At 45.3% G+C, this 12,183-nt stretch overlaps 2 protein-coding genes across 7 annotated transcripts in view; one reads left to right on the top strand and one right to left on the bottom strand.

Moving 5' to 3' along the window:
* The window catches only part of hdac10 (histone deacetylase 10), a 33,785-nt gene extending 32,843 nt beyond the window's left edge, over positions 1 to 942 (bottom strand). For 3 of the 4 annotated variants that reach the window (XM_041254072.1, XM_041254071.1, XM_041254068.1), the window contains exon 1: positions 787 to 942. The gene's annotated coding sequence lies outside the window, so the exon portion shown is untranslated. Of the gene's footprint in view, positions 1 to 782 lie in introns of all 4 variants that reach the window. The other variant, XM_041254070.1, reaches the window with a different exon arrangement.
* A 2,586-nt stretch (positions 943 to 3,528) lies between these two features.
* The window catches only part of LOC121317966 (cilia- and flagella-associated protein 54-like), a 73,744-nt gene continuing 65,089 nt past the window's right edge, over positions 3,529 to 12,183 (top strand). For all 3 annotated transcript variants that reach the window (XM_041254073.1, XM_041254074.1, XM_041254075.1), the window contains exons 1-9: positions 3,529 to 3,741; positions 6,288 to 6,393; positions 6,644 to 6,787; positions 7,191 to 7,362; positions 7,796 to 7,854; positions 8,477 to 8,620; positions 8,966 to 9,079; positions 9,935 to 10,036; positions 10,167 to 10,359. In XM_041254073.1, coding sequence (XP_041110007.1) covers positions 3,593 to 3,741; positions 6,288 to 6,393; positions 6,644 to 6,787; positions 7,191 to 7,362; positions 7,796 to 7,854; positions 8,477 to 8,620; positions 8,966 to 9,079; positions 9,935 to 10,036; positions 10,167 to 10,359 — 1,183 coding nt within the window. In that variant the 5' untranslated portion in view covers positions 3,529 to 3,592. The remainder of the gene's footprint in view (positions 3,742 to 6,287; positions 6,394 to 6,643; positions 6,788 to 7,190; positions 7,363 to 7,795; positions 7,855 to 8,476; positions 8,621 to 8,965; positions 9,080 to 9,934; positions 10,037 to 10,166; positions 10,360 to 12,183) is intronic.

Below are 12,183 nucleotides of genomic sequence, written 5' to 3' on the forward strand. Positions count from 1 at the left end.
CTCCTCTCTATCCCAGCAGCCCTCACAGACTGCTGGGCTCCGCTTGTTGTTGCACCCCCTCCTCCTCCATATTCATAATGTTTTTGTTTCTGATTGGCTGTGGGCTGAACAAATTCCAGGAAGTGAAAGTATTTGAATTAGTGCCACGCTGTCCTTACAAAGGTACACTGCACTCTGATTTGCTATCTTATCATTGTTAATAAAACAATGAATAATCCTCTCCCAGCACCGAAACCCTAAGGTCAGTATCCTATACTGCAGCTAAAGCAGTTCATGTTTTACACATCTAAAGCAGTTGATGTTTGGCAGTGAAAAAGTGTTTTTGTTACTTTAAAAAAAAAAAAAGTGACCGGAGGTGCCGACTTCCTCATTGGAACATTTCGTGGTACCTTTGTAGGCACTTCAAATTCCACTTCCAGAAGGGCATGTTGTGCTATTGCTGAAGAAGAAAAGCGACGGGAACGCGGGTGCAATATGCAGGCAAACCACACAGAACTATTGAAATCCAAAGAGCGAAAAACAAAACACACAGCATCATTACACTGTGGTGTAGCCATTTACACACACACAAGAAACGTCACCCTCACCCAACGTACGTAAATACAAGCACGACGATTCGATGCTTTTGCAATTTGATTGTTGTGAATCTGCAATGAGAAAATGCGAGTTCAGATACAAAACTCACTTGTGAACCGAGTCACATAAATCTGATTGCACACCCACAGCCCGATCTCAACTCCAAACAGACCTGCATGACATGGAGAGTTGGAATCGATCCCTACCTACCTGGAATAGGATTCGACTGTGAACACGTCCTCTTCAGATTCTGCAGATACGTCTACTAGAGGAAGCACGGACAACTCCGAACAACAGCGTATACCTGCAGGACGGCCTCAAACACCTCACAAGCCAGGCCTGCTACCCCTATAACAACGCCTCTAACTCCACCTCTACACTGACGCGATTCCAGGTCCTCACACTGATCCCTGTGCAGCTCTGCACGGTCATTGGTCAGCCTGCGTCTGTGTCTTCACCAATCAAAAGTTGAAACAGCACCATTCTCATTGGTCTTCGAAATCACCATTCTGTGTATTACATGTATGGCATTTTGCTTTGTTACTCGTGGACTTTTGGAGTTTATTATTTCTTTAATTATTTTTATTTCAATTTCTCCCAGGATTGCAGCATTATGAAAAACAAAGTGGTTTGTTTATATATATATATATATATATATATATATATATATATATATATATATATATATATATATATATATATATATATATACACACACACATACACAGTACTGTGCAAAAGTTTTAGGCAGGTGTGAAAAAATGCTGTAAAGTAAGAATGCTTTCAAAAATAGACATGTTAATAGTTTATATTTATCAATTAACAAAATGCAAAGTGAGTGAACAGAAGAAAAATCTAAATCAAATCCATATTTGGTGTGACCACCCTTTGCCTTCAAAACAGCATCAATTCTTCTAGGTACACTTGCACAAAGTCAGGGATTTTGTAGGCATATAGTCAGGTGTATGATTAAACAATTATACCAAACAGGTGCTAATGATCATCAATTCAATATGTAGGTTGAAACACAATCATTAACTGAAACAGAAACAGCTGTGTAGGAGGAATAAAACTGGGTGAGGAACAGCCAAACTCAGCTAACAAGGTGAGGTTGCTGAAGACAGTTTACTGTCAAAAGTCATACACCATGGCAAGACTGAGCACAGCAACAAGACACAAGGTAGTTATACTGCATCAGCAAGGTCTCTCCCAGGCAGAAATTTCAAGGCAGACAGGGGTTTCCAGATGTGCTGTCCAAGCTCTTTTGAAGAAGCACAAAGAAACGGGCAACGTTGAGGACCGTAGACGCAGTGGTCGGCCAAGGAAACTTACTGCAGCAGATGAAAGACACATCATGCTTACTTCCCTTTGCAATCGGAAGATGTCCAGCAATGCCATCAGCTCAGAATTGGCAGAAAACAGTGGGACCCTGGTACACCCATCTACTGTCTGGAGAAGTCTGGTCAGAAGTGGCCTTCATGGAAGACCTGCGGCCAAAAAGCCATACCTCCGACGTGGAAACAAGGCCAAGCGACTCAACTATGCACGAAAACACAGGAACTGGGGTGCAGAAAAATGGCAGCAGGTGCTCTGGACTGATGAGTCAAAATTTGAAATATTTGGCTGTAGCAGAAGGCAGTTTGTTCACCGAAGGGCTGGAGAGCGGTACACGAATGAGTGTCTGCAGGCAACAGTGAAGCATGGTGGAGGTTCCTTGCAAGTTTGGGGCTGCATTTCTGCAAATGGAGTTGGGGATTTGGTCAGAATTAATGGTCTCCTCAATGCTGAGAAGTACAGGCAGATACTTATCCATCATGCAATACCACCAGGGAGGCATCTGATTGGCCCCAAATTTATTCTGCAGCATGACAACGACCCCAAACATACAGCGAAAGTCATTAAGAACTATCTTCAGCGTAAAAAAGAACAAGGAGTCCTGGAAGTGATGGTATGGCCCCCACAGAGCCCTGATCTCAACATCATCGAGTCTGTCTGGGATTACATGAAGAGAGAGAAGCAACTGAGGCTGCCTAAATCCACAGAAGAACTGTGGTTAGTTCTCCAAGATGTTTGGGCCAACCTACCTGCCGAGTTCCTTCAAAAACTGTGTGCAAGTGTACCTAGAAGAATTGATGCTGTTTTGAAGGAAAAGGGTTGTCACACCAAATATGGATTTGATTTAGATTTTTCTTCTGTTCACTCACTTTGCATTTTGTTAATTGATAAATATAAACTATTAACATGTCTATTTTTGAAAGCATTCTTACTTTACAGCATTTTTTCACACCTGCCTAAAACTTTTGCACAGTAATGTGTGTGTGTGTGTGTGTGTGTGTGTGTGTGTATATATATATATATATATATATATATATATATATATATATATATATATATATATACACATATATATATATATATATATATATATCTATATATATATATATATATATATATATATATATATATATATATATATATATATATATATATATATATATATATATATATATATATATATATATATATATATATTAGCTCAAAGAGCCAGCTGCCCAACGTTTCGATATGTTGTACATATCTTTCTCAAGGGAGCCTGTGTTTGAATCAAAACATTGGAGATATTTATAGGTGTTTGACGGCATGACAACTACTTGTTATTGTTTATATTCAAATCCATGGTTTATTCCTACATGATGTAATGGTGTTCTATATGTGACATCACTTTTACTTATATCTTTAAATCTATATTAATTCTAATTAACATTATTTTATATAAACTTATATTTATATTATCATGCAGTGCTGGCTCTGAGGATCAGCTGAGAAAGCCATGGCCTGACCTCGCGTCTCCCAGTCTCTAAGCGACGCCCTGTCCTGCTCTATTCTGTGCGGTGCCATTGACTCGCTTTGTTAGTTAGCGTTGCCGTGGACACCGGCAGACTGTGAGCCGCGACTGCTCATACGACTAGCTCGCTGGTAAAAGTGTTACATATCTGTATCTGTACGCTTCACAAACATGGAGCCTCTACCGGCTTCTTTCTACGGGAAAATAGACAGGAAAAACCCCGTGATCGCAGCTTTTGACACCGAGCTGAAAGAGTTTATGGGGTACATGAAAAAACTGAGCGTTTCTGTCAGCGGCGATTATGAGTCGTACGCCAGAGGGTAAGACGTTTAGATACGTGACTTCATTACTTGAATGTTTTCAATGTGAAACTTGTTTGTGTTTTCTTTCTTTCTTTAAACACAATGTACAAATGTGTAGGGCAGTTTCTTATTGGTTTGGTTCTTGGATACTAGGCTATACACTGCCCCACTGGCACGCTGCTCCAGTAATTGCTGGATGAAGACACGCACACGCACACGCACACGCACACGCACACACAGTTTGAAGATACACTCGTACTGTGCCTCCTGTGCGCAGCCCCTACCAACAGTACTGTCTGTAGTGACCACTTCTCCCGTGGCATAAGGACAAACAAACAAACAACAGCAACATGAACACAAACGCTTTGTTATGTACAGATTTTACAGGAAAACAATGGCTACTTGGTTTTGTTTTCTTTTTTCTGATCTGTCTGTCTGTCTGTCTGTCTGTCTATCTATCCATTTATCTCTATAACTTATTTAGTGATTTAACCAAATATATTTGTCCACTTCTAGGTAAAAAAAAGTATTGCCTGCTATGCGTTAAACGTGATTTATGAGTAATTATTTTGATCGCAATGGGTTCACATATATATTTTTGAAGCTCTTAGTTTCAATTAAACAATGTAATGAGGATCAGCAAATTGATGAAATAGATCTCAGTCAGTAAGGAGTTTATTATCTAGACTCTCCTATTGAACAGTGCAGACTAACATGCACTCACTCTCGTATTGAACAGTGCAGACTAACATGCACTCACTCTCGTATTGAACAGTGCAGACTAACATGCACTCACTCTCGTATTGAACAGTGCAGACTAACATGCACTCACTCTCGTATTGAACAGTGCAGACTAACATGCACTCACTCTCGTATTGAACAGTGCAGACTAACATGCACTCACTCTCGTATTGAACAGTGCAGACTAACATGCACTCACTCGTATTGAACAGTGCAGACTAACATGCACTCACTCTCGTATTGAACAGTGCAGACTAACATGCACTCACTCTCGTATTGAACAGTGCAGACTAACATGCACTCACTCTCGTATTGAACAGTGCAGACTAACATGCACTCACTCTCGTATTGAACAGTGCAGACTAACATGCACTCACTCTCGTATTGAACAGTGCAGACTAACATGCACTCACTCTCGTATTGAACAGTGCAGACTAACATGCACTCACTCTCGTATTGAACAGTGCAGACTAACATGCACTCACTCTCGTATTGAACAGTGCACATTAACATGCACTCACTCTCTCATATTGAACAATGCACATTAACATGCACTCACTCTCTCATATTGAACAATGCACATTAACATGCACTCACTCTCTCATATTGAACAATGCACATTAACATGCACTCACTCTCTCATATTGAACAATGCACATTAACATGCACTCACTCTCTCATATTGAACAATGCACATTAACATGCACTCACTCTCATATTGAACAGTGCACATTAACATGCACTCACTCTCTCATATTGAACAGTGCACATTAACATGCACTCACTCTCTCATATTGAACAATGCACATTAACATGCACTCACTCTCTCATATTGAACAATGCACATTAACATGCACTCACTCTCTCATATTGAACAATGCACATTAACATGCACTCACTCTCTCATATTGAACAATGCACATTAACATGCACTCACTCTCTCATATTGAACAGTGCACATTAACATGCACTCACTCTCTCATATTGAACAATGCACATTAACATGCACTCTCTCTCTCATATTGAACAATGCACATTAACATGCACTCACTCTCTCATATTGAACAGTGCACATTAACATGCAAACAGGATGCATTGTGTCAGCAGCTCACAGACAGTTATGATATCTTGAAGGCAGTGCATTGTCTTTTAAGAGACCTGACTTGCTGGCTGCTGCTCCATTAGTTGTGAGGAAGCTTTATCCATTCAGAAATGCTGACCAGTAGCTTAATCTGTGATATCGTCTATGTCATCCATACCTTCAGAAACACCCAGAGTTATACAGCTAATAGAATGATCCAATAAATACTGCTTTTACACTACCATTAGCTACAGACATAGCTCTCCAATGTGTATCTTTGAAAGAAACACGTGTTCTAGCACACATGGATGTAAAACCTGATTCCTGCAATGTATGCTGTATAGATTTATATTTTGCTAGCTGCTGTACTATCACTTTAATCCTACATGTTAAGGTAAAGCTCAAGTGGACACAAGCAGACAAATGTTTCAGCGAGTGCCTTTCTATCAATACACTGATGAAGACACTGTACCAAATGTTATACGATTCTATCAACCATGACGAAGACATGATGTGCTTTATTTTCTGTTTCTTGAAAAGGAGAGTCCAGTGGACACCCTGTTCCAGGGGTGTTGACTGATCTGTAATGGTTGCTTTGGGGAATGAGGTGATATCCCTCCAGTGATATTCAGTAAAGATTCTGTATTGTATATTCTACTACCAGCACTTGCAATGGTTTCGGTTGAGATTGTACTTCAGGTGCAATATTAGATCTGCTTTTCTCTTTTGTTTGCTTTCTTAGATGTACAAATCTGTTTCACATCTGGAACAAGTATAAACCCAGACTCCCTGCCTATTATTACGATGAGCACCTGCTGCTGGTCGGAGATTTTCTTGTGCAAATCAAGGTTAGTGCAGCACGTTTAAGACACAGTAAGATAAAGAGGTAACCATCCAATGCATTTGGTTTACCATTGTATCTGCCTTGCTTTGCTAACTGCATTATGCTGCTGTGCAGTGGGCATCCTCACTATGGTATGAAACAATACAAACAGGTAATTCCACATCAGTGTGCTACCAGAACCGGACCCCTGGCTCAGGGTTTCTAGTGGTTTCCCGGTGGGATTTTCCAAGGCTTCCTGTGTATTCCCTCCTCAGATGTACAGGCTGGCCCTCTGGCAGTGTTATGGGCGCTATCTGCAGCAGTTCAGCTCGGTCAGCACTGATGAAATCACAGACGTCGAGCAGTTCAAAAGAATCTTCTTCCCTCAAGGGTTTGAAGCAGAGACTGCAGGTTTGACAGTAAGTGAAAACACTGCTGCACGTTTACACGTACAGCACATACCCACACGCATGCACACACGCGCACACATACACACACATACCCACACACACACGCACACATACGCACACACATACATACACTGTATTACACATGCAAAAATGCCATGCAGCAGTCTACTACACAAATAGAAACAAACACTTTAGGGTTCCAGTACTTAGACAAGCCATAATATTGTTATAGTATTTTAATTATGTGTACTTGAAGTGTCCCATTCAAGACTCTATAATGGATTGGGAAAACTTCAAGGGCAATCATCAGTGTTTTGATATATATATTGTAGTCCACAAGATGATGTTGTCTGTTTTACAGTGACACAGAAGTGCTGCTGTGACAGTCTGCCCTGCTGTTGCCTCCTTACAGTTCCGCAGTCTGCAGGGTCAAGGGATCTGCTGCTACCAGCTGGTGAAGGAGAGTGCGGGGAGCCTGCAGCACCAGAGCTCAGTCCAAACCTTGCTGAGGATCCTGGCCTTCCAGCGCCTCATCATGCAAGCTGTGCTGCCCCACGAGAAGCTCTGCTGGCTGCTGTACAACGGTACTGCCAAACAAGCAATCCAGCCACACTGATCTGCAGTTTAAACAAGCAATCCAGCCACACTGATCTGCAGTTTAAACAAGCAATCCAGCCACACTGATCTGCAGTTTAAACAAGCAATCCAGCCACACTGATCTGCAGTTTAAACAAGCAATCCAGCCACACTGATCTGCAGTTTAAACAAGCAATCCAGCCACACTGATCTGCAGTTTAAACAAGCAATCCAGCCACACTGATCTGCAGTTTAAACAAGCAATCCAAACGGACAATCAAATCCGCACAAGCTAACACAGTCATTTTGCAGGGAATAGTAAATGCATTCGCCCATTCATCTTTCCTATGTAAAGGTGTTTATCCCTGCTGTGCTAGTTAGCTACTATATTAGTTGTGTTTTACATAAACTGTGCCAGACTACATTGTGTTCTGTCTCCAGGTACCATCCATATCTACACAATCTCCAGGCACCTGATGGCTATGGGCCATTCTGCTAAGGTAATGAGGTTAATGTGTTCTCCTGCTATTCATGCAGTCAAAATGTTTCATAAAATGATATCGCTTCATATGAAATGTATTAGCAATTATCCCTTCCTCAACCCAAAGTGTTAGACAAACCTTTCCTCTCATATTGCATTTCAAATAAGAACATAAAAACATTTACAAACGAGAGGAGGCAGTTAAGCCTATCTAAGCTCATCCAGTTCCTAGCAGCTGATTGATCTCAAAACTGAACAAAACTCAAACTGGGCCTTAAATGACCCTCAACAACGTGACAAGGTAGCCCATCAAAAGTAAGCACTGTTGAAGACATTCATCTTGTAACGTACCAATGGCAACTTCTTTATACTGAAGTATATCTCTGCCTCCCGTCAGCGAGGCATACAGCTGAAGTATGCAATATCCATAGTGAAATTGATGAAATGCTGTCTGGGTTCTGAAGTTAAAATGAGTCACAGTTGAATTAAGGTGAACCAAATGTAACAGTTTAAAAAGCATACCCCTTCTCTCACTCAGCCAGTAAATACTGAGCTTTCTTATTGATGTCAGATGTTGTTGTGCTGTGTGCTGCAGCTGCTCGAACCCCAGTTCTAAGTGTAGTTCCCTGGTGGTTATGCAGGTGATGGAGTACTTGCTGTGGGCCAGTGTGTGCATGGAGACCTCGGTGCCTCTGCTGACAGTGCGCTACCTGCCCTGGAGGAGCACTCTCTACAGCGCTGTGTGCCAGTGCTACTACGACTGCCAGGCTGGCCTACATGCTGAGGTGACTGAGACTTGGTATACACTCACCTAACTGGAGTTCAGCTAGAACGCTGCACTCTGGTACATTTGCACAGTCATTTTGAGGGGATTCCATGATTATTTGTGCTTTACCTTTACTGTAGTATGTTGTGCACTTTACCCATTGCTATAAAAGACTCAAAGCTAAAGCGATCCAATATGAAATATCTGAGTGCTTTATTTCTGATTTGGTAACTTTACTGGGGGCGTTATTCCTTTCTGAACAAAGTGTGCTAATGTTGTTTGGAGTAAATGCTGCTAGCTATAAGAATCTAGCCCTAAATGATAATAAATGAATGTGTGTAATGTTAACTTTATAATTTTGCAGGTGTTTGCTCGCAGAGCCCTCAGTAAGATCAATGAGCTAAGCAAGCTGGAGGAGATGAGCACCTCCAGACAGAGTGCTGAAGTGGAGAGAGCCTTCAGGGAGGCCACTGTGAAGGTGAGAAGAGGAGCAGTCCAGAAAACACAGGGATGGAAATACGACTCCCATTGCATTCATCCATTCCAGGTTTAATAATGCACACTGAGCGTGTCACCTGTACACTGATCATAGTAAAACATGGAATGGGTGAAAGTCTTATTTCCATCCCTGAAACATACTGTTTCTTTATCGCCCTCAATCGAGTCTAGCAATGCTACCATAACAGAGCAAGCCAAGTCCCCACCCAAAAACAATAGCATTAAAGGGATGGATTCTCAAAGTTATTTAATTGTGAACACATTTTTTTCTAAAAGGAAAATGTAAGACACGTCTTCTGACTACTTCCCTAAATTACATTTCCTGATTATTTATTTCTGATCTGGTAACTTTATTGGGTGCGTTTTTCTTTTCTCAAAGAAGTTAAGATTTGAAGTAAACAGCTTTGAAAATCTAAACCAAAGTATTTTAGGCTAATGTTTATGAAACAAACTGGCTGCTGGCAGTGTTACTGCTGGTTGATCCAGACCCCTGGAGAATGTTCTTGTGCTTTGTGCTGTGTTCTGGAGCTCAGCAGTGCTGTTGCTGTATTGATCCAGACCCCCGGAGAATGTTCTCGTGCTGTGTTCTGGAGCTCAGCAGTGTTGTTGCTGATTGATCCAGAGCCCCGGAGAATGTTCTCGTGCTGTGTTCTGGAGCTCAGCAGTGTTGTTACTGAGTCCAGACCCCCGGAGAATGTCTTGTGCTGTGTCCTGGAGCTGCTTGAATACATTTCTGTGTTCCTGCCCTGTTTATATACCATGCTAGTCTTTCTTTTCTTGTGTTCCTGCTCTGTTTATATACCATGCTTGTCTTTCTGGTCTTGTGTTCCTGTAGGTTGCTGTCATGGTGTTTAAAAGAGCTGCCTATGAACCCAGGAGGAAACCCAAAGGGCTCTTCCGCCCCAAACTCAAGAGTAACCTCAAAGAAGTGCAATTTGTGAGTAGCTCTCTCTATCTGTCTCTCTTTACTCCCCCTCCCCTCTGACACTCTATCTCTCCCCCTCTCCCTCTCTCCTCTCCTCTCCCTCCCTCTCAGTCTCTCTCACTGTCTCTCCCTCTCTCCTCAGCTGCCATGGCCACGGACAAGTTCGGAGCGCTTGCTGATGGAAATGTTTGACGGCAGTGCAGCGCAGTTCCTGGCCCTGCTGGAGGCTCTGTGGGACAGCTCCCGCCGGCTCCTGCAGACGGGACACTCAGAGGAGAACGAGGTTGCTGAGGTGGCCCTGGAGCTCTTCTCAGCAGGGATTGACATCCTGGATGGTACTTCACATGAGCACACACATGGACACAGGGGACTCACACACACACAATCAAAGACACACCTACACACACTGAATTAAACAAACAGGCACTCCCAGGGCACTCACACACACACATACACTCACTGGCACAGGCACACAGACAGAGTGAAACACACAGACACAGGGTCACAGGCACTCACACCGCACCTTGCACCCTGCACACTGCACACTGCACACCGCACCCTGCACACCACACACTGCACCCTGCACCCTGCACAGCGCACCCAGCACCGCACACCGCACACCGCACTCTGCACACCGCACACCACACTCTGCACACCGCACACCACACACCACACCTGCACACCGCACACCGCACACCACACACTGCACACTGCCCCGCACCGCACACCACACACCACCCAGCACCGCACACCGCACACCACACTCTGCACACCGCACACCACACTCTGCACACCGCACACCGCACACTGCACCTTGCACCCTGCACACTGCACCCCGCACCCCGCACCCTGCACACCGCACCCAGCACCCCGCACACCGCACACCGCACACCACACTCTGCACACCGCACACCGCACACCACACTCTGCACACCGCACACCGCACACTGCACCCTGCACCCTGCACACTGCACCCCGCACCCCGCACCCTGCACACCGCACCCAGCATCGCATACCGCACACCACACTCCGCACACCGCACACTGCACCCTGCACCCTGCACACTTCACCCCGCACCCTGCGCACAGCACACCGCATCCTGCACAGCGCACCCTACACCGCACTCTGCACACCACAAACCCTACTACCATACACCGCACACCGCACCTGCACACCCTCCCCACAACAGCGCACCCTACACCGCACACTGCACACCCTGCACCCTACACCGCACACTGCACCCTGCACACCGCACACTGCACACTGCACACTGCACACTGCACACCACAGAGTGCACTCTGCACAGCACACCCTGCACCGCACACCACACACTGCACACCGCACCCGGCACACCACACTCTGCGCTCTGCACTCTGCACAGCGCAACGTTCACCGCACACCGCACCCTGCTCAGCGCACCCTGCACCGCACACCACACACTGCACACCGCACCCTGCACACCACACACTGCACACCGCAACCTGCACCCTGCACATCGCAACCTGCGCCCTGCATACCGCACCCTGCACCACACACTGTACCCTGCACTGCACCCTGCACCACACAGCGCACCCTGCACAGCGCACCCTGCACATTACACAGCGCACCCTGCACAGCGCACCCTGCATCCTGCACACCGCACCCTGCACCGCACACCACACACTGCACACCACATACTGCACACCGCGCACTGCACAGTGCACCTTGCACCGCACACCACACACTGCACCGTACACCACACACTGCATACCGCACCCTGTACAATGCACGCTCCACACCGCAACCTGCGCTCTGCATACTGCACCCTGCACCGCGCAGCGCACCCTGCACCGCACACCACACACTGCATACCGCATCCTGCACCGCACACCGCACCCTGCACCGCACAGCGCACCCTGCACAGCGCACCCTGCACCTCACACCACACACTGCACACCGCACCCAGTACAGCGCACGCTCCACACCGCAACCTGCACCCTGCACATCGCAACCTGCGCCCTGCATACCGCACCCTGCACCACACACTGTACCCTGCACTGCACAGTGCACCCTGCGCCGCACACCACACACTGCATACCGCATCCTGCACCGCACACCGCACCCTGCACCCTGCACACCACACACTGCACCCTGCACCCTGCCACGTGTGGTTTATGACG

This window comes from Polyodon spathula, chromosome 7 (assembly GCF_017654505.1).
Source record: "Polyodon spathula isolate WHYD16114869_AA chromosome 7, ASM1765450v1, whole genome shotgun sequence".
NCBI lineage: Eukaryota > Metazoa > Chordata > Actinopteri > Acipenseriformes > Polyodontidae > Polyodon > Polyodon spathula.